Here is a 27,777-nt window from a genome sequence, read left to right on the forward strand (position 1 = left end):
CGTTTTCTTTTTCCGTTTTCGGTCAGTTGCGGCTCAATACGACGCCAATTATTCCATCGGCAGAGGTGATCAGCCCCTCGGGTCTCTTCAGATGCGCGGCGATTTAAATCCCAAATGGCGGCGTCCTCTGGGTGGGGAGGCGGGCAACGCTCCCGAAAAAGGGCGCCAAAGAGGGCCGGCGCATGCGCACCGCGCGAGGAGCGCCTACAACTCCCAGCGTGCACCGGGCCCCCCAGCACGGGGGGAACTACAACTCCCAGAGTGCGCCGCGCGCCGCGCCTGCGCAAAGGCAGCGCCGAGCCGGGCCTGTATGGTTGCTGAGGCGACCATCAGGCGGGCAAGCGGGGAGACCGTGAGTGAACGGGGCCTGGAGAGGGAGAAGGAAGAAATAGAAGAAGCGGCGGGGGCGCAGGTAGTGGGAGAGGGAGGGAAGAGGCGGCATTGGCAGGTGGTGATTCATGAATTGAATGTTTATTAATGTTCCCCGGCTTGCTGGCCGTAGGCGGCGGTTAGGCCTCACTCTTGACTTTTTGTTTTCAAGCTATCAATCCCCCCATTTCTAGGTTTGAACCGCCTGTGACGGTTGGTGGCGGAATTAGCAAAAGGAGCGGTTTAGTGCGCACACTGCGTCATTAATTGTGGGACTGGGCGCTTTATCCGGGAGCAACGACACGGAGGGGTCAGCTAAACAATCGCCGGTAGGGCGCAGCGGAATCATGCATCGCACACGTTGAGTGATTGTGGACCCAGGCGCTTTATCCACGAGCAACGCCAGGGGGGTCAGCTAAATAATCGCCAGTAGGGTGCTCATGCTGAGTAATTGGGGGCCTGAACGCTTTATCCATGAGCAACATCACGGGGAGGGGGTTGTCGGCTAAATAATCGCCAGTAGGATGCAGCCGAATCATGCATCGCACTCGCTGAGTGATTGTGGACCCAGGCGCTTTATCCACAAGCAACGTCACAGGGGGTCAGCTAAGTAATCGCCAGGAGGGTGCTCATGCTGAGTAATTGAGGGCCTGAACGCTTTATCCATGAGCAACATCACGGGGAGGGGGTTGTCGGCTAAATAATCGCCAGTAGGATGCAGCCGAATCATGCATCGCACTCGCTGAGTGATTGTGGACCCAGGCGCTTTATCCATGAGCAATGTCATGGGGGGGGGTCAGCTAAATAATCACTAAATATCAACAGTCACTGCACATCAAAGTAATTAATTTGATGAGATGCTGTATAAATGCAGACTTCCTTTCTTGGGATGTGTCGTTCCTTTGAGTTTGTCCAGCCTAATTGTAGATGTTCTGCTTCAGGTGACAAACCCAGAGAAGGCAAGATGGGTCTGAAGACCACACAGGCCGCGTTTTTCCCCATCTGTGGCGTGGACGGGGTGGTGAAGCTGTTTGACTTTGAACTGAAGAAGGACGAGCCTGATCTGACCCTGCTGTCCCTCGTCCTGGGCTTTGTGGAGCACTTCATGGCGGTCAACCGGGTCATCCCCATCAACGTGCCCAGCTACAGCTTCGAGGGTCCGGCAGAGCCCGGCTCCGAGCCTGGGACCTGCTTCCCTCGGGTGGACCTCCTTCAGATCAAGGCGCTGCACACCAGGTTCACTACCATGATTCGGGGAGCAGTGGACCGTTCTCTCTACCCAACCAAGGGGGGGTACTCCAGCCGGGAGCTGGTGAAGAAGGTGTCTGACGTAATCTGGAACAGCCTGAGCCGATCGTATTTCAAAGACCGAGCGCACATACAGTCTCTCTTCAGCTTCATTACCGGTGAGCCTCCCCGCCTCGTGTGATTAAAATATAATGCCCTGTGTCAGCCGTGGCTCAGTGGGTCTCTCTCTCTCGCCTCTGAGTCAGAAGGTCGTGGGTTCGAGCCCCCACACCAGAGACTCGAGCCCCACAATCCAGTCAACGCTCCCCAGTGCCAGTACTGAGGGAGCGCCGCACTGTCGGAGGGTCAGTACTGAGGGAGCGCCGCACTGTCGGAGGGTCAGTACTGAGGGAGTGCCGCACTGTCGGAGGGTCAGCACTGAGGGAGCGCCGCACTGTCGGAGGGTCAGCACTGAGGGAGCGCCGCACTGTCGGAGGGTCAGCACTGAGGGAGCGCCGCACTGTCGGAGGGTCAGCACTGAGGGAGCGCCGCACTGTCGGAGGGTCAGCACTGAGGGAGCGCCGCACTGTCGGAGGGTCAGCACTGAGGGAGCGCCGCACTGTCGGAGGGTCAGCACTGAGGGAGCGCCGCACTGTCGGAGGGTCAGCACTGAGGGAGCGCCGCACTGTCGGAGGGTCAGCACTGAGGGAGCGCCGCACTGTCGGAGGGTCAGCACTGAGGGAGCGCCGCACTGTCGGAGGGTCAGCACTGAGGGAGCGCCGCACTGTCGGAGGGTCAGCACTGAGGGAGCGCCGCACTGTCGGAGGGTCAGCACTGAGGGAGCGCCGCACTGTCGGAGGGTCAGCACTGAGGGAGCGCCGCACTGTCGGAGGGTCAGCACTGAGGGAGCGCCGCACTGTCGGAGGTGCCATCTTTCGGATGAGACGTTAAATCGAAGCCCCATCTGCGCTCTCAGGTGGAAATATTCAAAAAAAAAGGCGGGGGAGTTGTCCCCGGTGTCCTGGGCCAATATTCCTTAACCAACATCATTAAATCAGATTATTTGTCACTATCACATTGATGTTTGTGGGATCTTGCTGTGTGCCAGTTGGCTGCCGTGTTTCCTACATTGCAACAGTGACTACACTTCAAAAGTACTTCATTGGCTGTAAAGTGCTTTGGGACGTCCTGAGGTGGTGAAAGGCGCTGTGTAAATGGGAGTTCTTTCTTTCCTGCTGTCTGGAAGAGAGGGCCTTTTGTACCCGACCTACTCTTCTGGGCCAAACGGTTTCTGAAGTGATAGTAAGTTTGCTGCTCCTGTAGCTCGGAGCATGGCGGGGGGGAGGTTCTGCGTTGGTATCGCCCAATATCCCTCTTCCCTTAGGTCCGTGACACTGTGGGTTCTTTCTTTCCCTCCCTCCCTCCCTCACAAAGGTGCAGTAAATTCTTTTAGTCAGTATTGGTTATAAAATAGTGTCTGAGTTTCGCTTTGAGGATTAAAGATAAATCTCTGATCTCAGTCACTTTGAAACGAGGCGACACTTTGTGTCGATTTGATGTCTCGTTTCAGGCACGAAACTGGACAGCTCGGGGGTGGCGTTTGCGGTGGTGGCTGCCTGCCAGGTCCTGGGTCTCCACGACGTTCACTTGGCCCTGTCCGAGGATCACGCCTGGGTGGTCTTTGGTGAAAATGGAGAGGAAACTGCGGAGGTAACGTGGCACGGGAAAGGGAACGAGGACAGGAGAGGGCAGACGGTGACTGCAGGAGTCGCTGAACGGGTGAGACTTCCAAACATCTGCCGTCCCGCGCGTAACGCCCTCCGTCCCGCGCGTAACGCCCTCCGTCCCGCGCGTAACGCCCTCCGTCCCGCGCGTAACGCCCTCCGTCCCGCGCGTAACGCCCTCCGTCCCGCGCGTAACGCCCTCCGTCCCGCGCTCCGTCCCACGCGTAACGCCCTCCGGCCCGCGTACCGTCCCGCGCGTAACGCCCTCCGGCCCGCGTACCGTGCCGCGCGTAACGCCCTCTCTAATCTGTGCACAGTTTTGTCTGTAGCGCCTATGGTGTGTCGGGGGTTAATCTCTTGGTTTTGTTTGCTTTGGGCCAGAGCTGGGTTTACCTGAAAGGTTCCTATTTGAAATGTGACCGCAAAATGGAAGTGGCCCTCATGGTGTGTGCCATTAACCCATCGATTGACCACCACACAGACAGCGTCGAACTCCTGCAGCTGCAGCAGGTGAGAGCACTAGGGCGGGATTGAACAGCGTGCAGTGCATCAGGCCGATTGAAGTGAAGCGTAAAAGTGGGTGCCTGAGCCACAGCTTTCCGAGCGCCATCCAGCTGTCACGCGGGTCTGGACAAAAGGCGAGAATCCGATTGCAGTCCGCTGCGATGCTCCCCAAGGTCGATTAGCTTGTCAATACTCACTGTCCAGGCTGGCCCAATATTGGCGCTGTAAGAGAGAGGGGGATGTTAAAACTAAAACTGCGTGCCAGTGACGAGAACTTGCATTTATATAGCGCCTTTAACTTCGTAAAACGTCCCAAGGCGCTTTACAGGGGTGTAAATCAGACAAAGAGCCACATAAAGAGGTATTAGGACATGTGACCAAAAGCTCAGTCAAAGAGGTATCACATAGAATTTACAGCACAGAAACAGGCCATTCGGCCCAACTGGTCTATCCCGGTGTTCGTGCTCCACACGAGCCTCCTCCCTCCCCTCTTCATCTCCCCCTATCCCCATATCCTTCTATTCCTTTCTCCCTCATGTGTTTATCCAGCTTCCCCTTAATTGCATCTATGTTATTTGTCTCAACTACTCCATGTGGTAGCGAGTTCCACATTCTCACCACTCTCTGGGTAAAGGAGGTAGGATTTAAGGAGCGACTTAAAGGAGGAGAGAGGGGGCGAGTTCTCGAGGGAATGCCAGAGCTAAGGTAATAGCGGGCACCTGGAATTAAAGTCTTTGTTTTTCTTCTCTTTTAGCACCTCCTGTGGCTGCTGTATGACCTCGGGCACCTGAAAAAGTGAGTGCCTCCCTCCCATTTCTTTCAGAGTTTCCTCAGCAACATTGGCTCAGATTATATAAAATATCTCTACATAGAGAAACACCTCATTATGTCCCTCAGAAAACAACTTGCACACAACCACTTGTTATTTTGGATGAGAAGTTAAACCAAAGCCCCCGTCTGCCCTCGCGGTTGGAAGATCCCACGGCCACTATTGGAAGAAGAGCAGGGGGAGTTCTCCCCGGTGTCCTGGGGCCAATATTTATCCCTCAACCAACATCACTTTTTAAAAAAAAGGTCATTATCACATTGCTGTTTGTGGGATCTTGCTGTGCGCAAATTGGCTGCCATGTTTCCTACATTACAACAGTGTCTACACTTCAGAAGTACTTCATTATCTGTGAAGTGCTTTGCGATGTCCTGAGGTGGTGAAAGATGCTATAGAAATGGGAGTTCTTTTTATGCAGGCAAAGGCAGCAGCCAATTGTGTACACAGTAAGATCCCACAAAGAGCAATCAGCTGAATGACCCTTTTTTTGGTGGTGTTGCTTGAGGGAGGAATGTTGGCCCAGGACAGCGGGAGAACTCTTCGCATCGTCACAGGGGAGAGTCAGTGCCCTATCTGGGAGCACGTGTTAGGGCAGTGCGAGGCTGCCAGCTCTGGCATCCCACACCGTGCTCAGCACTGAACTAAGGTTCATTCAGAGAAAGACTGTGGTGTCTGACCGTCTTTTATTTGTGCCTGGCAGGTATCCGATGGCTCTCGGGAATCTCGCCGACCTGGAGGAGTTGGAACCAACGCCGGGGAGACCAGATCCACTTACCCTTTTTCATGAGGTGCAAAACGTTGCTTATTAACCTGACAGCAAGCCAGAACTTGATACATTTGCTATGATAATACTGTTGTCCTACCTTAAAACCTTTCCTCCCCATTCACCCTGAACACGCTGACTCTGTTTATCAGGTACAGCGTGGGTTAGATACAGAGTAAAGTTCCCTCTACACTGTCCCATCAAACACTCCCAGGGCAGGTACAGCGTGGGTTAGATACAGAGTAAAGTTCCCTCTACACTGTCCCATCAAACACTCCCAGGGCAGGTACAGCACGGGTTAGATACAGAGTAAAGTTCCCTCTACACTGTCCCGTCAAACACTCCCAGGGCAGGTACAGCACGGGTTAGATACAGAGTAAAGTTCCCTCTACACTGTCCCATCAAACACTCCCAGGGCAGGTACAGCACGGGTTAGATACAGAGTAAAGTTCCCTCTACACTGTCCCATGTAAAAGAAATGACAGCCATCCGTGGCTAAGTAAAGAAATCAAGGATAGTATCCAACTAAAAACAAGGACATATAAGGTAGCCAAACTTAGTGGGAGGATAGAAGATTGGGAATTCTTCAAAAGACAGCAAACGGTAACTAAAGGATTGATTAAGAAAGGGAAGTTAGATTATGAAAAGAAATTAGCAAAAAATATAAAAACAGATAGCAAGAGTTTCTATAGTTATATAAAAAGAAAAAGGGTGGCTAAGGCAAACATAGGTCCCTTAGAGGATGAGACCGGGAAATTAATGGTGGGAAACATGGAGATGGCAAAAATGCTGAACAAATATTTTGTTTCAGTCTTTACAGTAGAGGACACTAAGAATATCCCAACACTGGACAAACAGGGGACTCTCGGGGGGGAGGAGCTAAATACGATTAAAATCACTCAGGAGATGGTACTCAGTAAAATAATGGGACTCAAGGCGGATAAATCCCCTGGACCTGATGGCTTCCATCCTAGGGTCTTGAGGGAAGTGGCAGTAGGGATTGTGGATGCTTTGGTGATAGTTTTCCAAAATTCCCTGGACTCAGGAGAGGTCCCGGCAGATTGGAAAACTGCTAATGTAACACCGTTATTTAAAAAGGGTAGTAGGCAGAAGGCTGGAAATTATAGGCCAGTTAGCTTAACATCTGTGGTGGGTAAAATTTTGGAGTCTATTATTAAGGAGACAGTAACGGAACATTTAGATAAGCATAATTTAATAGGACAAAGTCAGCATGGCTTTATGAAGGGGAAGTCATGTCTGACAAATTTGCTTGAGTTCTTCGAGGATATAACGTATAGGGTGGATAAAGGGGAACCAGTGGACGTAGTGTATTTAGACTTCCAGAAGGCATTCGACAAGGTGCCACATAAAAGATTATTACTTAAGATAAAAAATCACGGGATTGGGGGTAATATTCTGGCATGGGTGGAGGATTGGTTATCGAACAGGAAGCAGAGAGTTGGGATAAATGGTTCATTTTCGGACTGGCAACCAGTAACCAGTGGTGTTCCACAGGGGTCGGTGCTGGGTCCCCAACTCTTTACAATCTATATTAACGATTTGGAGGAGGGGACCGAGTGCAACATATCAAAATTTGCAGATGATACAAAGATGGGAGGGAAAGTAGAGAGTGAGGAGGACATAAAAAACCTGCAAGGGGATATAGACAGGCTGGGTGAGTGTGCGGAGATTTGGCAGATGCAATATAATATTGGAAAATGTGAGGTTATGCACTTTGGCAGGAAAAATCAGAGAGCTAGTTATTTTCTTAATGGCGAGAGACTGGAAAGTACTGCAGTACAAAGGGATCTGGGGGTCCTAGTGCAAGAAAATCAAAAAGTTGGTATGCAGGTGCAGCAGGTGATCAAGAAAGCCAACGGAATGTTGGCTTTTATTGCTAGGGGGATAGAATATAAAAACAAGGAGGTATTGCTGCAGTTATATAAGGTATTGGTGAGACCGCACCTGGAATACTGCATACAGTTTTGGTCTCCATACTTAAGAAAAGACATACTTGCTCTCGAGGCAGTACAAAGAAGGTTCACTCGGTTAATCCCGGGGATGAGGGGGCGGACATATGAGGAGAGGTTGAGTAGATTGGGACTCTACTCATTGGAGTTCAGAAGAATGAGAGGCGATCTTATTGAAACATATAAGATTGTGAAGGGTCTTGATCGGGTGGATGCAGTAAGGATGTTCCCAAAGATGGGTGAAACTAGAACTAGGGGGCATAATCTTAGAATAAGGGGCTGCTCTTTCAAAACTGAGATGAGGAGAAACTTCTTCACTCAGAGGGTGGTAGGTCTGTGGAATTTGCTGCCCCAGGAAGCTGTGGAAGCTACATCATTAAATAAATTTAAAACAGAAATAGACAGTTTCCTAGAAGTAAAGGGAATTAGGGGTTATGGGGAGCGGGCAGGAAATTGGACATGAAGCTGAGTTCGGATCGGTCAATGCCCTGTGGGTGGCGGAGAGGGCCCAGGGGCTATGTGGCCGGGTCCTGCTCCGACTTCTTGTGTTCTTTAGATTTGTGGTTGGGATCAGATCAGCCATGATCTTATTGAATGGCGGAGCAGGCTCGAGGGGCCGATTGGCCTACTCCTGCTCCAATTTCTTATGTTCTTATGTTCTTACTCCCAGGGCAGGTACAGCACGGGTTAGATGCAGAGTAAAGCTCCCTCTACACTGTCCCATCAATCACTCCCAGGGCAGGTACAGCACGGGTTAGATACAGAGTAAAGCTCCCTCTAAACTGTCCCATCAAACACTCCCAGGGCAGGTACAGCGTGGGTTAGATACAGAGTAAAGCTCCCTCTACACTGTCCCATCAAACACTCCCAGGGCAGCTACAGCACGGGTTAGATACAGAGTAAAGCTCCCTCTACACTGTCCCATCAATCACTCCCAGGGCAGGTACAGCGTGGGTTAGATACAGAGTAAAGCTCCCTCTACACTGTCCCATCAAACACTCCCAGGGCAGCTACAGCACGGGTTAGATACAGAGTAAAGCTCCCTCTAAACTGTCCCATCAAACACTCCCAGGGCAGGTACAGCGTGGGTTAGATACAGAGTAAAGCTCCCTCTACACTGTCCCATCAAACACTCCCAGGGCAGGTACAGCATGGGTTAGATACAGAGTAAAGCTCCCTCTACACTGTCCCATCAAACACTCCCAGGGCAGGTACAGCATGGGTTAGATACAGAGTAAAGCTCCCTCTACACTGTCCCATCAAACACTCCCAGGGCAGGTACAGCATGGGTTAGATACAGAGTGACTCCACTCTGCCCTTTTGAGGGATTCCACAGATTGGGACAGCATTCTAGAATCTCACCCGAGTGGCCGTCCTTCATTTGTGATCTAAATGGTGATCGTCAGAAGACTGTCCGATGCACGGGGCATCCCAGCTGAGTGTCGAGTCCTCACCCAGCGTTGACTTGTACACACACCATCCAGTTGCGCTGCCTGGGTAGCGATCAGGGATGGTAACTTTGGCTGATTTCCATTAAATGCCGAGGCCCTTTTGTTGTACGCCTGCTGCTGCACTGGCTGTGATCATCCACCGCCACACCAGGGACAGAAGCTGCGTCCTTCCACCTCTAAACGGCTCTGTTCCGCACCAGGGAAGGCCCTTGCCCCGTGAGCGATCGGGGGGAGCAAACCCTGGGTGTCTTTGCTGTGGTTTCCTGTAGTGAGTTTGCTGGTGACTGTACCTAGAATTGTTCACTACTATTGTAATTCACGTGTGTGTGTGTGTGTGTGTGTGTGTGTGACGTTGTTTAATTGAGATCATCTTCCTCCTTCTCCTGCAGGGAATCTCGTCAGCGAAAGAATATTACAATAACGAGCACATCTACCCCTACGTGTACCTGGCCAGTTATTTCTGCCGCAATAGGAACGTGAAGGCAGCCATGGTTTCCTGGGGTGATGCCGCCACTGTCATCCAGGAGTAAGTCAGTCCCTCTCTAACCGTTCGGTTCAGTCTTAGTGTGGCTGATTGCACTGTGCATCTGGTCTCATAAACAAAGAATGAACTTACATCTAGGAACATAGGAACAGGAGTAGGCCATTCGGCCCCTCGTGCCTGCTCCGCCATTTGATAAGATCATGGCTGATCTGTGATCTAACTCCATATACCCGCCTTTGGCCCATATCCCTTAATACCTTTGGTTGCCAAAAAGCTATCTATCTCAGATTTAAATTTAGCAATTGAGCTAGTATCAATTGCCGTTTGCGGAAGAGAGTTCCAAACTTCTACCACCCTTTGTGTGTAGAAATGTTTTCTAATCTCGCTCCTGAAAGGTCTGCCTCTAATTTTTAGACTGTGCCCCCTACTCCGAAAATCCCCAACCAGCGGAAATAGTTTCTCTCTATCCACCCTATCCGTTCCCCTTAATATCTTATAAACTTCGATCAGATCACCCCTTAACCTTCTAAACTCCAGAGAATACAACCCCAATTTGTGTAATCACTCCTCGTAACTTAACCCTTGAAGTCCGGGTATCATTCTAGTAAACCTACGCTGCACTCCCTCCAAGGCCAATATGTCCTTCCGAAGGTGCGGTGCCCAGAACTGCTCACATTACTTGCATTAATATCGCAACTTTCACAACCTCAGGAAGTCCCAAAGCCCTTTACAGCCAGTGAAGTACTTTTTGAAGTATAGTCGATGTGTTAATGTAAGAATCGCGGCAGCCAATTTACGCACAGCAAGATCCCACAAATAGCAATGTGATAATGATCAGATAATCTGTTTGTGATGTTGGCTGAGGGATAAATATTGGCCCCAGGACACAGCAGGGAAAACTCCCCCTCCTCTTCTTCCAATAGTGACCATGGGATCTTTTACTTTCACCTGAGAGGGGCAGACAGGTCCTCGGTTTAACGTCTCATCCGAAAGACAGCACCTCCGACAGTGCAGCGCTCTGGGGGTGTCGGCCTGGATTATGCGGCTCAAGTCTCTGGAGCGAGGCTCAGACTCAGACTCAGACTCTGACTCAGAGGAGAGAGAGACCAACTGAGACATCTTATACTTCATTCCCGAACAGCAGGGTGGGGAGGAGAGGTGAGGTGGGGGGGGGGGGAAGTGGAGGGCGATTGCGGGGGTGGGGGGGGGGAGAGGTGGGTTGGTGGGGTGGGGTGGAGGGGAGTGGAGGGCTTCCCAAAGACACTCAGACTGTCATTCGACAGCCACCTCTGCCCTGGCATACCATGAACAATAGAATGGGGAAATGCAATGCCTAACGTTCGATACTGACCCCCCACCAGGAGACCCTCTGTCTGACGTGTAATACAACTCTCTCCCTCTCCCAGTTACAATTACTGCCGGGAAGACGAGGAGATTTACAAAGAATTCTTTGACATCGCCAATGACATCATCCCGAATCTGATAAAGGAGATGGCCAGCATGGCGGAGGCGTCCGAGGAGCGAGGAGACGGAGACAGCGGCACTGAGGTAGGCCGTGGAGTCTTGCTGTGTCACATATCAAATCCTTAATCCCTACCTCTTTGACCAAGCTTTTGGTCACCATTCCTTATGTGGCTCGGTGACTGATTTGCGCTCCTGTGAAGCGACTTGGGACGTTTTCACTACGTTAAGGGCTCTGTATAAATGGAAATTGTTGCTGTTGTGATTGACTCCTTTCTGTGGCACCTCCAGGGTTCTCAAGGACAGCCCACGCCCAGCACGGCCCTGCAGGACCCCGAAAGCTTTGCTCACCTGCTGCGGTTCTACGACGGGATCTGTAAGTGGGAGGAGGGGAGCTCCACGCCTGTCCTCCACGTGGGATGGGCCACGTTCCTTGTGCAGTCGATCAGCAAGTTCGACGGGCAGGTAATGGGTTCTCATCCTAAAATCTCTTGTCTGATTTCCTCCTCCACATGGGCTCTTCAAAATTACAAAGGGGGGGTTCGATAGGGTAGATGTAGAGAAGATGTTTCCACTTGTGGGGGAGACCAAAACAAGGCGGCCATCAATATAAGATAGTCATTAATAAATCCAATCGGGAATTCAGGAGAAACTTCTTTACCCAGAGAGTGGTGAGAATGTGGAACTCACTCCCACATGGAGTAGTTGAGGTAAATAGTGTAGATGGATTTAAGGGGAAGCTGAATAAACACATGAGGGAGAAAGGAATAGAAGGATATGGGGATAGGGTGAGATGAAGAGGGGAGGGAGGAAGGAGGATATTGTGGAGCATAAACGCCAGGATAGACCAGTTGGGCCGAATGGCCTGTTTCTGTGCTGTAAAATTCTACGTAATTCACCAGCCTCAATCTGAACTGTCTATTAACCTTCCCTATTCTGAGTCGCCACCCCTTGTTCCACGTGTCAGCCGTGGCTCAGTGGGGAGAACTCTCCTGCCAGAGGGGCCGTCTTTCGGATGAGACGTTAAACCGAGGCCCCGTCTGCCCCTCTCAGGTGGATGTAAAGGATCCCACGGCCACTATTTGGAAGAAGAGCAGGGGGGGTTCTACCCGGTGTCCTGGGGCCAATATTTATCCCTTAACCAACGTCATTAAAACAGATGATCTGGCCATTATCACGTTGCTGTTTGTGGGATCTTGCTGTGCGCAAATTGGCTGCCGCGTTTCCTACATTACAACAGTGACCACACTTCAAAAGCACTTCATTGGCTGTAAAGCGCTTTGGGACGATCCGAGGTGGTGAGACTTGAACCCACCACCTCCTGACCCACAGGCGGGGCCGACACAACCTACAGTCAGAAATAACAACTTTCCGTTTGCCGTAGGTTCGCCACAAAGTGACGATAATCGTCAAAGACACGGAGACAAACGAGGACGACGACCAGCACAGCGACGACTCGCGGGACGCCCGAAGGCGCGGTCCTCGCCGCGAGTCCAAGGCTGAGGAGCCGCCTCCGGCCAAGAGGTTCGTGGCGGAGAAGGTAATGGAACGCCGGAGGTCGGTCCCTGGCCAGAGGTTGGAGAAGGCAGCGGCCCCGGCCCCCCACCCCAGCCCTGCCCTCCCCACTCCCGGGGGGCCCTGCGTCACCTTCCACAGCGAGAAGATGAAGGGCATGAAGGAGCTGCTCATCGCCCTGAAGATCAACTCGAGCGCCATCAAGCTGCAGCTGACCGCACAGTCCCAGGTCCAGATGAAGAAGCAGAAGCTCAGCTCGGCCAGCGACTACACCCTGTCCTTCATGAAGAGGCAGCGCAAGTCCCTCTAGTGGGGGGAGCGAGGGGGAGCGAGAGAGATGGACTGAGACCGACCAGCCTAGGACTTGCCTCCGAGAGAGAGAGAGCCAGGGAGTAACGAACTCTCCCATTTTGCAGATAGCTCGGGACAGTCTTATTGCCTCCCAGCCCAGGGGTCAGTTTGCTGCCCCACCTGATGTGATACCGAGCCACTGGGGCCAGGAAGTTCTCCGCATCGACGACTCATCCTGAATTGACTGTAACTTGAGCCCAGAGTGATGGGGAAAGGAGCTACAACTGAGCCCAGAGCCCCCATCCCCTCCCTGGGCTATGACCGGATTGTATAATAGCTCACCACCCCCTGGTCAATCGATGGGACCCACTGCGTGTCTCCTTAGAGAGGGAACCTTAAACCCAGCCTCCCACATGGGACTTGTTCGTGTTTACAGAGAAATCTCACTCATAAAACAGAGGGCCACCATCACAGTCAACAACAATCATCGCCCTCACTTGACACACACACACTGTCCAGCAGGGGTCAGTGGTCAGTAATGAGGAGCAGTGACCCCAGGCTGGTTTTACCCCCTCCTTCCCAGCCCGTAGTCAGTGGTCAGTAATGAGGAGCAGTGACCCCAGGCTGATCTCTTTCCCCCCGCCCTCCCAGTCCAGGAGTAGAGATTTGTGGTAAAATAACCCTGCACCTCTTGAGGAGTGGAATATTCAGGTTTTGTACTCGGCGATTAGTCCTGTCAGTTGAATTTGATATGAGCTGATTTCTACTTTGTATTTTTCTCCTGAGTTTGTGAACATAGCTTTTTGTAAAGTAGATTTTTTTTTAACAAAAAGTCTGTGTTTTAAATCTTTATAACAAGGGATGCTTTGCTGAAGGGAATTTATCTCTTGCCCTGTGTTCAAAAGCCTTGTTCAAAAAAGGGTGTAAGGATAAACCCAGCAACTACAGGCCAGTCAATTTAACCTCGGTGGTGGGGAAACTTTTAGGATCGATAACCCGGGACAGAATTAACAGTCACTTGGACGAGGGTGGATTGATTAGGGAAAGCCAGCACGGATTTGTTAAAGGCAAATCGTGTTTAACTAACCTGAAAGGATATTATTAAACTAGAAAGAGTGCAGAAAAGATTTACTAGGATGCTACCGGGACTTGATGGTTTGACTTATAGGGAGAGGTTGGATAGACTGAGACTTTTTTCCCTGGAGAGTAGGAGGTTTAGGGGTGATCTTATAGAAGTCTATAGAATAATGAGGGGCATAGATAAGGTAGATAGTCAAAATCTTTTCCCAAAGGTAGGGGAGTCTATAACGAGGGGGCATAGATTTAAGGCGAGAGGGGAGAGATACAAAAGGGTCCAGAGGGGCAATTTTTTCACTCAAAGGGTGGTGAGTGTCTGGAACGAGCTGCCAGAGGCAGTAGTAGAGGCGGGTACAATTTTGTCTTTTAAAAAGCATTTGGACAGTTACATGGGTAAGATGGGTATAGAGGGATATGGGCCAAGTGCAGGCAATTGGGACTAGCTTAGTGGTATAAACTGGGCGACATGGACATGTTGGGCCGAAGGGCCTGTTTCCGTGTTGTAAACTTCTATGATTCTATGATAGAGTTTATTGATGAGGTAACAGAGAGGGTCGATGAGGGCAATGCAGTTGATGTGGTGTATATGGACTTTCAAAAGGCGTTTGATAAAGTGCCGCATGGGTAGGCTTATCATCAAGATTGCGGCCCATGAAATAAAGGGGTCAGTAGCAACATGGTTACAGAATTGGCTAAGTGACAGGAAACAGAGAATAGTGGTGAACGGTTGTTTTTCGGACTGGAGGGAGGTGTACAGTGGTGTTCCCCAGGGGTCGGTGCTGGGACCACTGCTTTTCTTGATATATATTAATGACTTGGACTTGGGTGTACAGGGCACAATTTCAAAATTTGCAGATCACACACATGAACGAATAAAAAAAAAACTTGGCAGTGTAGTGAACAGTGAGGAGGATAGTGATAGACTTCAAGAGGATATAGACAGGCTGGTGGCATGGGCGGACACGTGGCAGATGAAATTTAACGCAGAAAAATGCAAAGTGATACATTTCGGTAGGAAGAACAAGGAGAGGCAATATAAACTAGAGGGCACAACTCTAAAAGGGGTACAGGAACAGAGAGATCTGGGGGTACATGTGCACAAATCATTGACGGTGGCAGGGCAGGTTGAGAAAGCGGTTAAAAAAGTATATGGGATCCTGGGCTTTATAAATAGAGGCATAGAGTACAAAACTATGGAAGTCATGATGAACCTTTATAAAACACTGGTTCGGCCACAACTGGAGTATTGTGTCCAGTTCTGGACACCGCACTTTAGGAAAGATGTCAAGGCCTGAGAGAGGGTGCAGAAAAGATTTACTAGAATGATTCCAGGGATGAGGCACTTCAGTCACGTGGCTAGACTGGAGAAGCTGGGGTTGTTCTCCTTGGAACAGAGAAGGTTGAGAGGAGATTTGATAGAGGTATTCAAAATCATGAAGGGCCTGGACAGAATAGATAGAGGGAAACTATTCCCATTGGCGGATGAGTCAAGAACCAGAGGGCATAGATTAAAGGTGATTGGCAAGAGAACCAAAGGTGATATGAGGACAAACCTTTTTGCACAGCGAGTGGTTATGATCTGGAATGGATCGGAGGGGGTGGTGGAGGAAGAATCAATCGTGGCTTTCAAAAGGGAACCGGATAAGTACTTGAAAGGACAAGATTGGCAGCGTTGCAGGGATAGGGCGGGGGAGTGGGACTAACTGGATTGCTCTTGCAAAGAGCCGGCACGGACTCGATGGGCCGAATGGCCTCCTTCCATGCTGTAACCTTTCTATGATTCTATGAAGACCTTGTATGAATCTATGGTACGGTCCTCACCGCTTAAAGCGTCCCAGTTTGAAACAGCCGTTTCGATCCCTATCTGGCCATTATCACGTTGCTGTTTGTGGGATCTTGCTGTGCGCAAATCGGCTGCCGCGTTTCCTACATCGCAACAGCGACTACACTTCGAAAAAAGAAAGTACTTCAGTGGCCGTGAAGGGCTTTGGGGCGTCTTGAGGTGGTGAAAGGTGCTGTATTAATGCAAGTCTATTCCTAAACGTTTTATTGTGGCTGCGTGTCGTAACGAGGTGGTACGAGAATAACTGTGTGCAGTCTTATAAAAACAGCTCGGCCTGGGGGTGTCACACTTCAGACGCGAGAGTGAGATAAGAGTCAACCTTGTGGCCGCCCTGCCGCGCATGACAGGAAACAAAAAGTGAGTCGGTGAGAGGAGGGAGGGAGAGAGAGAGAGAGAGAGAGGCAGGCAGGCACGATGTACGTGAGCCACTGAGGAGAGAAGAGCCTGCGGCTGGGAGCGGGGGAGCTTGGACCAAAGCAGGAATTAAAGGAGAAGGGAGAGAGAGAGAGAGGTGTGAGCGAGCAGGCGGAGATGATGAACAGCGTGTTTTACGACGCCCCTGCTCTGGAACTAGTGATCTCCAACAAGAACCCTCTGGACGAGTTTGAATTGATCCAGCGGATTGGCAGCGGGACATATGGCGACGTATTTAAGGTCCAAACTCATTTCATCTTTGTAAAACACAGACTTTGAGAAAAGGAGAAGTAATAGGCTAACAGCTCTCTTGCTGTCTCTCTCTCTCATTTCCGTTTTCTACCTCACTGTTTTGCCTTTTCCACTGATCTTATCTCACGTTTACACACGGCCATCTAATTGTTCTGTTCAGCCCAGATGAGCCCGTCTCTTGGGAGCGATGTTAACGTGTATTTTCTACTTTTTGAAGGCGCTGGTTTTTGATTTTTGTGTGATGTGTTTGTGTCCGGCCATGGCTCAGCGGGGTGGCACTCTCGCCTCTGAGTCAGAAGGTCGTGGGTTCGAGCCCCCATAATCCAGGCCGACACTCCCGGTGCCAGTGCCGAGGGAGCGCTGCACTGTCGGAGGTGCCGTCTTTCAGGTGAGACTATAAACCGAGGCCCCGCGTGCCCCCTCAGGTGGATATAAAAGATCCTCCAGCCACTATTTTGAAGAACTGTTCTCCCCGGTGTCCTGGGGCCAATATTTATCCCTCGACCAACATCACTAAAATAAACTGATTATCTGGTCGTTATCACATTGCTTGGTGTGGGATCTTGCTGTGCTGTTGGAGGGGTGGGGTGAGGGAATTAGCCAGGGTTCGTGCTCCTGATCACTAACCAGTGACCCCTGCTGGCGTGAGTGAGTGTCGGCCGAAGACAGTGTTGGGCTAGACTGCGATGCTCCCCTTGGTTGAATAGCTGGCTTACACTTTACCACCTGGGCTCGCGGATGAGAAACGGCCGCTTGGGTGAGGTACCAGAAGGCGGCCTTGGAGCCTGTACCCCCACCGAGAGTCAGCCAGGGTGGGGCGGAGGGACAGGTTATCACCTCGATTAACAACAGCAACCTGCATTTATATAGCGCCTTTAACGTAATAAAACGTCCCCAGGTTGCTTCACAGGAGCGTAAATCAGCCAATATTTGACACCGAGCCACAAAAGGAGATATTAGGACAGGTGACCAAAAGCTTGGTCAAAGAGGTAGGTTTTAAGGAGCGTCTTAAAGGAGGAGAGCGAGAGGCGGAGAGGTTTAGGGAGGGAATTCCAGAGCTTAGGGCCCAGGCAGCTGAAGGCACGGCCGCCAATGGTGGAGCGATGGAAATCGGGGATGGGCAAGAGGCCAGAATTGGAGGAGCGCAGAGATCTCGGAGGGTTGTCGGGCTGGAGGAGGTTACAGAGATAGGGAGGGGGGTCAAGGGGCCATGGAGGGATTTGAAAACAAGGATGAGAATCTTAAAATCGATGCATTGCCGGACCGGGAGCCGATGTAGGTCAGCGAGCACAGGGGGTGATGGGTGAATGGGACTCGGTGCGAGTTAGGATATGGAGGGTGGAAGATGGGAGGCCAGTCAGGGGAGCATTGGAATAGTGGAGTCTGTGAGGTGACGAAGACATAGAGATTGCAGTCAATAATTTACCAGTTAAGGTGAATGCATAATTCCCCTTCACCGAGGGGGCTTTCACTGTATTATCTGTGGCAAACTCAAACGTGGTTGTAAAGGAACGTTTAGTGTCAGTCAGCAATATCTGGTGATTGAAGAAAGAAAGAACTCCCATTTACATTGCGTTTTTCACGACTACAGTCAATGCAGTACTTCCAAAGTGTAGTCAATGTTGTAATGTAGGGAAGGGAACGCACGAGTTGAGAAATTGTTAAGCAGCAGAACTGGTACGGCCGCCAGTGACCCACCCACGCAGGACAGGCTGAGTGAGCAGCGCACAAGCGTCAGGCTGTGAGTGAAAGGCTTACCCTCAGCTCCCCTTATCATTCCCAGCTTGACCCACCCCCCACCCCCCCCCCCTCTCCTGAAGGAGCCGGTTCTCGCTGGCTGGTCACGGGGCCCCACGAGCACCGGCGGCCCCTCCCGTGCCAGTGACCAATTATTCATGCCAGGAGGCTGTTTGACCATGGGAGGCTTCGCCCCACACACACACACTCAGTTTCCAGCAAGGGGGGGGGGGTCGCTGGATAGTGATCAGGAGCAGGGACCCTGGCTGATTTCCCAAGCCCAGGGGTACTGAGGCCAGTTTGACCCCCCCCGACTGCAGCCCAGGCGGTGATCAGCTCACCCATTAGAGCCCAGGGATGGAACCTCTACAGGGTTTCAATAAACACCGACTGCCCTATCTCAATCCTCCTTCCTCACCGCTGTTTAGCAAAACAAACTGAGCTGAGAGAGAGGGCCCAGCTCCTTCTGGTTTTTTTTTCTTTACTTTACTCCACTGTCTCAGTGGGTAAATGCACTGCCCTGTGTGGTACTGAGCCAGACAGCCAAGGGACCCTCCTGAGGGTTCCTGCTTGAAAGTGTGACTGTGTGTGAGTGTGCCTGCGTGTGTATGAGTTTGTATATGTGGCTGTCTGCAAATGTGTGTGTGTATTGAGTGCATCTGTACAAGTGAGTATTTGTGTCTGCATAAGTGTCAGTGAGTGTACGTGTGTGTGGATGTCCATGAGGGCCGGGTTCAGCTCGGCTGCGATGCCCCACGCAGGCGATTACCCCTCCAGACAATCGCTGCCCATGCTAACGCCTGAAGAGTGGGCATTTGGCTCAGGCCCTGGAGGCCCCTCCCAGGCCCTTTTGGAACCCGGCGTGCCCTCCACAGTCGAATATCCCACCGGCACCCGGTGTCTGGGCTGACCCGTGAAGAATGGGCCAGTTCGGTGAGGGGGTGCCCATGGCATCGGCACCTCAGTGCCAGCCAACGCCACGGGGAGCGGAGGGCCACACATTGGCACAAGACAACGGGCAACTGGTAGACGGATCGAGTGGAGTGGCAGGAGCGTCTCGGTCCGATGGTGCTGACTCCCGGGTAGAGGAAGTAACAAGTTCAGTTACTTGTGGTTGTTCTGAAACCTGCACTCACCACGCCTAACATTCCACCATTACTTTCAGAACGGTTTCATGACATTTAAAAGGAGCAGTGTCCTCACTGGGGACTGAAAATCAGCAGTGCGAGAACCTCTAGGTGACGGACTCAGGCTATCTTTGACTTACACTTGGAAATTAGAAGAGACTTTTATCCCATCAGCTTTTCTTTGTATCTAACCCGTGCTGTACCTGCCCGGGGAGTGTTTGATGGGACATTGCAGAGGGAGCTTTACTCTGTATCTAACCCTGTACCTGCCCGGGGAGTGTTTGATGGGACATTGCAGAGGGAGCTTTACTCTGTATCTAACCCTGTACCTGCCCTGGGAGTGTTTGATGGGACAGTGTGGAGGGAGCTTTACTCTGTATCTAACCCTGTACCTGCCCTGGGAGTGTTTGATGGGACAGTGTAGAGGGAGCTTTACTCTGTATCTAACCCTGTACCTGCCCTGGGAGTGTTTGATGGGACAGTGTGGAGGGAGCTTTACTCTGTATCTAACCCTGTACCTGCCCGGGGAGTGTTTGATGGGACAGTGTCGAGGGAGCTTTACTCTGTATCTAACCCGTGCTGTACCATCCCTGGGAGTGTTTGACGGGACAGTGTAGAGGGAGCTTTACTCTGTATCTAACCCGTGCTGTACCATCCCTGGGAGTGTTTGACGGGACAGTGTAGAGGGAGCTTTACTCTGTATCTAACCCGTGCTTTACCTGCCCTGGGAGTGTTTGATGGGACAGTGTAGAGGGAGCTTTACTCTGTATCTAACCCGTGCTGTACCTGCCCTGGGAGTGTTTGACGGGACAGTGTAGAGGGAGCTTTACTCTGTATCTAACCCTGTACCTGCCTGGGAGTGTTTGATGGGACCGTGTGGAGGGAGCTTTACTCTGTATCTAACCCTGTACCTGCCCGGGGAGTGTTTGATGGGACAGTGTCGAGGGAGCTTTACTCTGTATCTAACCCGTGCTGTACCATCCCTGGGAGTGTTTGACGGGACAGTGTAGAGGGAGCTTTACTCTGTATCTAACCCGTGCTGTACCATCCCTGGGAGTGTTTGACGGGACAGTGTAGAGGGAGCTTTACTCTGTATCTAACCCGTGCTTTACCTGCCCTGGGAGTGTTTGATGGGACAGTGTAGAGGGAGCTTTACTCTGTATCTAACCCGTGCTGTACCTGCCCTGGGAGTGTTTGACGGGACAGTGTAGAGGGAGCTTTACTCTGTATCTAACCCTGTACCTGCCTGGGAGTGTTTGATGGGACCGTGTGGAGGGAGCTTTACTCTGTATCTAACCCGTGCTGTACCTGCCCTGGGAGTGTTTGATGGGACAGTGTAGAGGGAGCTTTACTCTGTCTCTAACCCGTGCTGTGCTACATTGTGGGCCTCGGTTTCCTAGTTTAACAAAACTCTTTGCAGGATTGAAACTAATCAGCCTCCTGCAAGCAGAAATCATCCCTGTCCCTTTCACTTCCTAGGTTCAGCCCTGTGATGATTAATTCCCAGCCATCTGGGAAGAGCTCTGGGGGGAGTTGATAATATTCTGCTCAAAGTATTTATTTACACCTTAATTTTGAGATTAAAATGGTAACTGAGAAATATTTTTCAAAAATCGCACTCTTGTCAGCATCCCTGTGGAGGAAGGGAATGCCATTAGCCGAGCTCCCGTGTCGTTGCTCCTGGCCGAATCAGGGCCAGGTGTAGTGTTCAGGTGAACCCGGGCTAAAGGTCAGAGGACAATTGGACCAGGGTTCACGGAAGCAATCTCGGTCAGGGGGTATAACAGGCCGAAGTGCCCCTTAGTTTGGTGGGGTAGGTGGAGAATCAGCCAGGAGTCCCGGACGCACAGGACTGGGCTTGGCTGTGACGCCCCTATAGTCGAATACCCAGGCGACCCTCACACCTGAGCTCGCTGGTGAAGAATGGGTGAGGTTCTAGAGTGGAACCCGTACCCCCAGCGAGAATCCAACGTCTTTGTCTGTGGAGGAGAGACAGGGGAGACGGGCAAAAGACTGAGTGAAGTAACTTCTAAATTCAGCGTACATTAACCGGTGTAAGAGGATAAGCATTTAATAAAAACAAGTGCGCTCTTTTACAAGCTTTCTCCTGGGGCAGGAACACAGGAAGACTGCTGTGGTTGAAAACCTCACTGATCAGTCTAGCCCGTCACACTTGTTCTCTTTAATTTATTTCTGATGTTGCACTTGGCACAAATCTGAAGTAAGCTACTGGCGTCTGTGAGACATCTTGACCTGAGTCCTGCTTTTATTTTCATTTATTTGGTGCTCACTTTGGTTTATATTTCGAACCTCTTGATTATCTTTCCCCACTCCAGAGACTCGATCCCCATAATCCAGGCCGACACTCCTCAGTGCAGTACTGAGGGAGCGCTGCACTGTCGGAGGGTCAGTACTGAGGGAGCGCTGCACTGTCGGAGGGTCAGTACTGAGGGAGCGCCGCACTGTCGGAGGGTCAGTACTGAGGGAGCGCCGCACTGTCGGAGGGTCAGTACTGAGGGAGCGCCGCACTGTCGGTGGGTCAGTACTGAGGGAGCGCCGCACTGTCGGTGGGTCAGTACTGAGGGAGCGCCGCACTGTCGGTGGGTCAGTACTGAGGGAGCGCCGCACTGTCGGTGGGTCAGTACTGAGGGAGCGCCGCACTGTCGGAGGGTCAGTACTGAGGGGGCGCCGCACTGTCGGTGGGTCAGTACTGAGGGAGCGCCGCACTGTCGGAGGGTCAGTACTGAGGGAGCGCTGCACTGTCGGAGGTGCCGTCTTTCGGATGAGACGTTAAACCGAGGCCCCGTCTGCCCCTCTCAGGTGGATGTAAAAGATCCCACGGCCACTATTGGAAGAAGAGCAGGGGGAGTTCTCCCCGGTGCCCTGGGGCTGATATTTATCCCTCAACCAACATCACTAAAAAAACAGATGATCTGGTCATTATCTCATTGCTGTTTGTGGGATCTTGCTGTGCGCAAATTGCCTGCTGCGTTTCCTACATTACAACAGTGACTGCACTTCAAAAAAAAGTACTTCATTGGCTGTAAAGCGCTTTGGGACGTCCAGAGGCGGTGAAAGGCTCTATGTATAAATGCGAGTGTTTCTTTTTTAAAGGGGAAGCCTTGAAGCTTCCTTGGTGGGCGAATGCACTGCCCTGCATAACACTGAACCGTACAGGCCAGAATGTCCTCGGTTACAGCTAACCCCCTCCAAATTTGGCACAAGGCTAAAATCGCCCTCAGCGTCGGTGGCTTCCTGCTCCGTGGTCACTGTATTGGGACCCAGCCCGCGGATCGGGTTAAGCCAGGGGCGGGCGTGGGTGCGATGCCCTCCACAGCCAAATAGCCCACCGACGCTCGGGTTGAAATTCAACTTGGTGGGGGGGGTGAGACACAAAAACGGTCAGCAGCGGATCAGCTGCCCGTTACCCACCCCACTCGATTTTCCTTCTCTTTGAAGCCAATCGGAAGGGTCGCATAGCTGCTCTGCGCCGCCTCTGAAGTTGAATTTCACCCCACCTCGACTACCTGGGCTCAAGGCAGCGGAGGGCGGCTGGAGTAGGGTTCCAAACCCCAGCGAGAGTCGGCGCCTTCAGGGGAGGAGTGGGGAGGGGGAGGACGGTGCGTGGCATGCGGGGGGGAACGTTGGGGATCAAAGAGAAATCGGAACATTCTAAATAGGGAGAAAAAAACTCTCTCTCTTTCGAAGGGCCTAAGTTCCGTTTAATAGGTGCCACTTCCTTCTGTTTTTTCACACGCAGATGCTAGGGGTGTAACCAAGTGTGGACGGAGTGGGGTTTCTATTTCACTCTGGGGACGTGGGCGTCGTTGGCGAGGCCGGCATTTATTGCCCATCCTCTGGTCGCCCCTTGAGAAGGTGGTGGTGAGCCGCCGCCTTGTACCGCTGGTAGCGAGTTTGATACAAAGATTGGTGGCATTGTAAGCAGTGTAGATGAAAACGTAAAATTACAAAGCGATATTGATAGATTAGGTGAATGGGCAAAACTGGCAAATGGAATTCAATGTAGACAAATGTGAGGTCATCCACTTTGGATCAAAAAAGGATAGAAGAGGGTACTTTCTAAATGGTAAAAAGTTAAAAACAGTGGATGTCCAAAGGGACTTAGGGGTTCAGGGACATAGATTATTGAAGTGTCATGAACAGGTGCAGAAAATAATCAAGAAGGCAAATGGAATGCTGGCCTTTATATCGAGAGGACTGGAGTACAAGGGGGCAGAAGTTATGCTGCAGCTATACAAAACCCTGGTTAGACCGCACCTGGAGTACAGTGAGCAGTTCTGGGCACCGCACCTTCGGAAGGACATATTGGCCTTGGAGGGAGTGCAGCGTAGGTTTACTGGAATGATACCCGGACTTCAAGGGTTAAGTTACGAGGAGCGATTACTCAAATTGGGGTTGTATTCTCTAGAGTTTCGAAGGTTAAGGGGTGATCTGATCGAAGTTTATAAGATATTAAGGGGAACGGATAGGGTGGATAGAGAGAAACTATTTCCGCTGGTTGGGGATTCTAGGAGTAGGGGGCACAGTCTAAAAATTAGAGCCAGACCTTTCAGGAGTGAGATTAGAAAACATTTCTACACACAAAGGGTGGTAGAAGTTTGGAACTCTCTTCCGCAAACGGCAATTGATACTAGCTCAATTGCTAAATTTAAATCTGAGATAGATAGCTTTTTGGCAACCAAAGGTATTAAGGGATATGGGCCAAAGGCAGGTATATGGAATTAGATCGCAGATCAGCCATGGTCTTATCAAATGGCGGAGCAGGCACGAGGGGCTGAATGGCCTCCTCCTGTTCCTATATTCCTATGAGTGGCCCACTTCAGAGGGGCAGTTAAAGAGTCAACCAAAGTTGGTGTGGGGGCTGGAGTCACATATCGGCCCAGACCGGGTAAGGACGGCAGGTTTCCTTCCCTAAAGGGACATTAGTGAACCAGTTGGGTTTTTACGATAATCCGACGGTCACTTTTACTGAGACCAGCTTTTCAATTGCAGAATTCAAATTCTCACACTGCGCAGGGTGGGATTTGAACTCACGTTCTCTGGATTACTAGTCCGGTAAGACCCCGACACTACCGTACCGCTTAACGCTAGCAACTCTGACCTACGCACTGTGACCCTCGCACTTAACCTGCAGGCAGGACCTGTGTTTCACGCACAACCTACTTGAGTTGTGACCTGTGACACTTAACTCTGGGGGTCTCGTACCTTTTCAGTCACCGTAATATCACGTACAGGAGGGTGGGCAAATCAGCGGCAGATACAGTTCAACGTAGAAAAATGTACGGCATTACATTCTGGGAGCGAGGACAGTGAGAGGAATGCTGCCCTTAAATGGAGAATTATTTTTTTAACGCAGCGAGATGTGATGACCTGGAATTCGCTGCCTGAAAGGGCGGTGGAAGCAGATTCAATAATAACTTTCAAAAGGGAATTGGAGAAATACTTGAAGGGGAAAATATTTGCAGGGCTGTGGGGAAAGAGCAGGGGGTGGCAGTAGGACTAATGGGATAGCTCTTTCAAAGAGCCGGCACAGGCAAGACGGGCCGAATGGCCTCCTGTGCTGTCTGATTCTATGAAGGAATTAAAGGGAAGATTGGTCAGAAGTGTTTGATGGGACAGTGTAGAGGGAGCTTTACTCTGTATCTAACCCATGCAAGAAATTCTTTTGTAAAGCTCCCTCTACACTGTCCCATCAAACACTCCCAGGGCAGGTACAGGGTTAGATACAGAGTAAAGCTCCCTCTACACTGTCCCATCAAACACTCCCAGGGCAGGTACAGGGTTAGATACAGAGTAAAGCTCCCTCTACACTGTCCCATCAAACACTCCCAGGGCAGGTACAGCACGGGTTAGATACAGAGTAAAGCTCCCTCTACACTGTCCCATCAAACACTCCCAGGGCAGGTACAGCACGGGTTAGATACAGAGTAAAGCTCCCTCGACACTGTCCACAAACAGGTACTGAAGCAGGGTCCAGAAATTCTTTTGTAAGGCGCAGAGACACCTTAATGCTGTTTGTGGGATCATGCTGTGCGAAAATTGGCTGCCACGATTGTTACATTGCAACAGCGTCCGGGCTTCAAAAGTAACTATATGAATGTGCAGCATTGTTAGGATATCATAAGGGTTTATAAACACAAGTCTTTCTTCCGTTGTGCATGGGGTATGTGTACTAACCGAGGGAACTGCGCAGGCAAACAGCTCACACAGTGCAGACATCAGCAACCTGTTTTGCTGGGTTTGTATAGTGCAGGAAACCAACCGCAGATGGTGGCACAGGAAAGGAGCTTATCTGTCAGGGACTCAGAGTACCACCCCCGAGTTCTCCGCTTCCGACACCATGAAGCATCAACCATTCATCTCTCGCTCAGGAAGTCTCTCGGGTATCACAGAGCATCACAGAGACAGAGGATGTCAGAGCTGAGAAAACAGCACTTTGCAGTTTCACATCAAACACTCCCAGGGTAGGTACAGGGTTAGATACAGAGTAAAGCTCCCACTACACTGTCCCATCAAACACTCCCAGGGCAGGTACAGGGTTAGATACAGAGTAAAGCTCCCTCTACACTGTCCCATCAAACACTCCCAGGGGCAGTTACAGGGTTAGATACAGAGTAAAGCTCCCTCTACACCGTCCCATCAAACACTCCCAGGGGCAGGTACAGGGTTAGATACAGAGTAAAGCTCCCTCTACACCGTCCCATCAAACACTCCCAGGGGCAGGTACAGGGTTAGATACAGAGTAAAGCTCCCTCTACACCGTCCCATCAAACACTCCCAGGGGCAGGTACAGGGTTAGATACAGAGTAAAGCTCCATCTACACTGTCCCATCAAACACTCCCAGGGGCAGGTACAGGGTTAGATACAGAGTAATGCTCCCTCTACACCGTCCCATCAAACACTCCCAGGGGCAGGTACAGGGTTAGATACAGAGTAAAGCTCCCTCTACACTCTCCCATCAAACACTCCCAGGGCAGATACAGAGTAAAGCTCCCTCTACACCATCCCATCAAACACTCCCAGGGGCAGGTACAGGGTTAGATACAGAGTAAAGCTCCCTCTACACTGTCCCATCAAACACTCCCAGGGCAGGTACAGGGTTAGATACAGAGTAAAGCTCCCTCTACACTGTCCCATCAAACACTCCCAGGGCAGGTACAGGGTTAGATACAGAGTAAAGCTCCCTCTACACTGTCCCATCAAACACTCCCAGGGGCAGTTACAGGGTTAGATACAGAGTAAAGCTCCCTCTACACCGTCCCATCAAACACTCCCAGGGGCAGGTACAGGGTTAGATACAGAGTAAAGCTCCCTCTACACCGTCCCATCAAACACTCCCAGGGGCAGGTACAGGGTTAGATACAGAGTAAAGCTCCCTCTACACCGTCCCATCAAACACTCCCAGGGGCAGGTACAGGGTTAGATACAGAGTAAAGCTCCATCTACACTGTCCCATCAAACACTCCCAGGGGCAGGTACAGGGTTAGATACAGAGTAATGCTCCCTCTACACCGTCCCATCAAACACTCCCAGGGGCAGGTACAGGGTTAGATACAGAGTAAAGCTCCCTCTACACTGTCCCATCAAACACTCCCAGGGCAGGTACAGGGTTAGATACAGAGTAAAGCTCCCTCCACACTGTCCCATCAAACACTCCCAGGGCAGGTACAGGGTTAGATACAGAGTAAAGCTCCCTCTACACTGTCCCATCAAACACTCCCAGGGCAGGTACAGGGTTAGATACAGAGTAAAGCTCCCTCCACACTGTCCCATCAAACACTCCCAGGGCAGGTACAGGGTTAGATACAGAGTAAAGCTCCCTCTACACTGTCCCATCAATCACTCCCAGGGCAGGTACAGCACGGGTTAGATACAGATTAAAGCTCCCTCTGCACAGTCCCATCAAACACTCCCAGGGCAGGTACAGAACGGGTTAGATACAGAGTAAAGCTCCCTCTACAATGTCCCATCAAACACTCCCAGGGCAGGTACAGCACAATTTCAGGACATCCCAGACGCTTTACAGGCAATGAAGTACTTTTTTTTTGAAGTGTAGTCACTGTTGTAATGTAGGAAACTCAACAGCCAATTTGTGCACAGCAAGATCCCACAAACAGATCATCTGTTTTTTTTAGTGATGTTGTTTGAGGGATAAATATTGGGCCCCAGGACACCGGGGAGAACTCCCCCTGCTCTTCTTCCAATAGTGGCCGTGGGATCTTTTATGTTTAACTGGCTGAGTATCACTGTGGGACCCAATCTTACTCTTGTTTTATATTGCAAGGACCTAAAAAAAAACCACAGACCATTTCATCACCGCAAGGTTAAGCAACACTTTTTTTAATGAGGTTGGCAGAGTGGAGCTGAGACTAAATTGTCTTTGTTGAAAAGCTGCATTTGAAGCAGTCAATTCCCCTTCTTCTTAAAGGAGTTTGAAATTTCCCAGCAGCAAGTCTCCGTCCGTCTGGCACACATCTGTCTCCGCTCTGCACCAGAAAGCCAGAGGGAGACACAGACACTCTCGAGCCCGTCCGTTCTCAGCCCGCTCTGTGTCTCAGTGTCTATACGACTGAGATGTCACAAGCCCTTCCTGTCATGACACAAGAGGCTCGAGCACATCCTTGCTATCGATGCCCTACTCCGATTTGTAACAGGGCTGAGCACTTTCCTGTTTTGCACAAAGCTGCTGCATCGGTGACCTTCTAACTCAGGAGAGCGGA

The 27,777-nt window shown here is 51.1% G+C and overlaps 2 protein-coding genes across 8 annotated transcripts in view; both read left to right on the forward strand.

The window, feature by feature from the left end:
* The first annotated feature begins 289 nt into the window (after window positions 1-289).
* Window positions 290-13,417, forward strand: men1 (multiple endocrine neoplasia I). Of its 2 annotated transcripts, none has more exons than XM_067975550.1 (10): window positions 290-352; window positions 1,311-1,775; window positions 3,167-3,375; window positions 3,702-3,830; window positions 4,579-4,619; window positions 5,351-5,438; window positions 9,224-9,360; window positions 10,725-10,866; window positions 11,071-11,244; window positions 12,164-13,417. In XM_067975550.1, exons 2-10 carry the CDS (start codon window positions 1,334-1,336, stop codon window positions 12,602-12,604), a joined length of 1,803 nt encoding a protein of 600 aa, XP_067831651.1. In that variant the 5' UTR covers window positions 290-352; window positions 1,311-1,333; the 3' UTR covers window positions 12,605-13,417. The 2 variants fall into 2 exon arrangements, with proteins under 2 accessions (XP_067831651.1, XP_067831650.1); XM_067975549.1 differs by having other exon boundaries at window positions 296-412.
* A 2,454-nt stretch (window positions 13,418-15,871) lies between these two features.
* Window positions 15,872-27,777, forward strand: part of map4k2 (mitogen-activated protein kinase kinase kinase kinase 2) — a 69,036-nt gene continuing 57,130 nt past the window's right edge. For all 6 annotated transcript variants that reach the window (XM_067975552.1, XM_067975553.1, XM_067975554.1 and 3 more), the window contains exon 1: window positions 15,872-16,159. In XM_067975552.1, the coding sequence (XP_067831653.1) occupies window positions 16,037-16,159 (123 nt within the window). In that variant the 5' untranslated portion in view covers window positions 15,872-16,036. The remainder of the gene's footprint in view (window positions 16,160-27,777) is intronic.

The sequence above is a fragment of the Heptranchias perlo genome, chromosome 43, assembly GCF_035084215.1.
Source record: "Heptranchias perlo isolate sHepPer1 chromosome 43, sHepPer1.hap1, whole genome shotgun sequence".
Taxonomy (NCBI): domain Eukaryota; kingdom Metazoa; phylum Chordata; class Chondrichthyes; order Hexanchiformes; family Hexanchidae; genus Heptranchias; species Heptranchias perlo.

Coding starts and splice junctions, on each gene's coding strand:
- men1 (XM_067975550.1), top strand. CDS start 1,334: ATGGGTCTGAAGACCACACAGGCCGCGTTTTTCCCCATCTGTGGCGTG. Junction 4,620..5,350: donor GACCTCGGGCACCTGAAAAA/GTGAGTGCCTCC, acceptor TGTGCCTGGCAG/GTATCCGATGGCTCTCGGGA. Junction 10,867..11,070: donor ACGGAGACAGCGGCACTGAG/GTAGGCCGTGGA, acceptor TGGCACCTCCAG/GGTTCTCAAGGACAGCCCAC.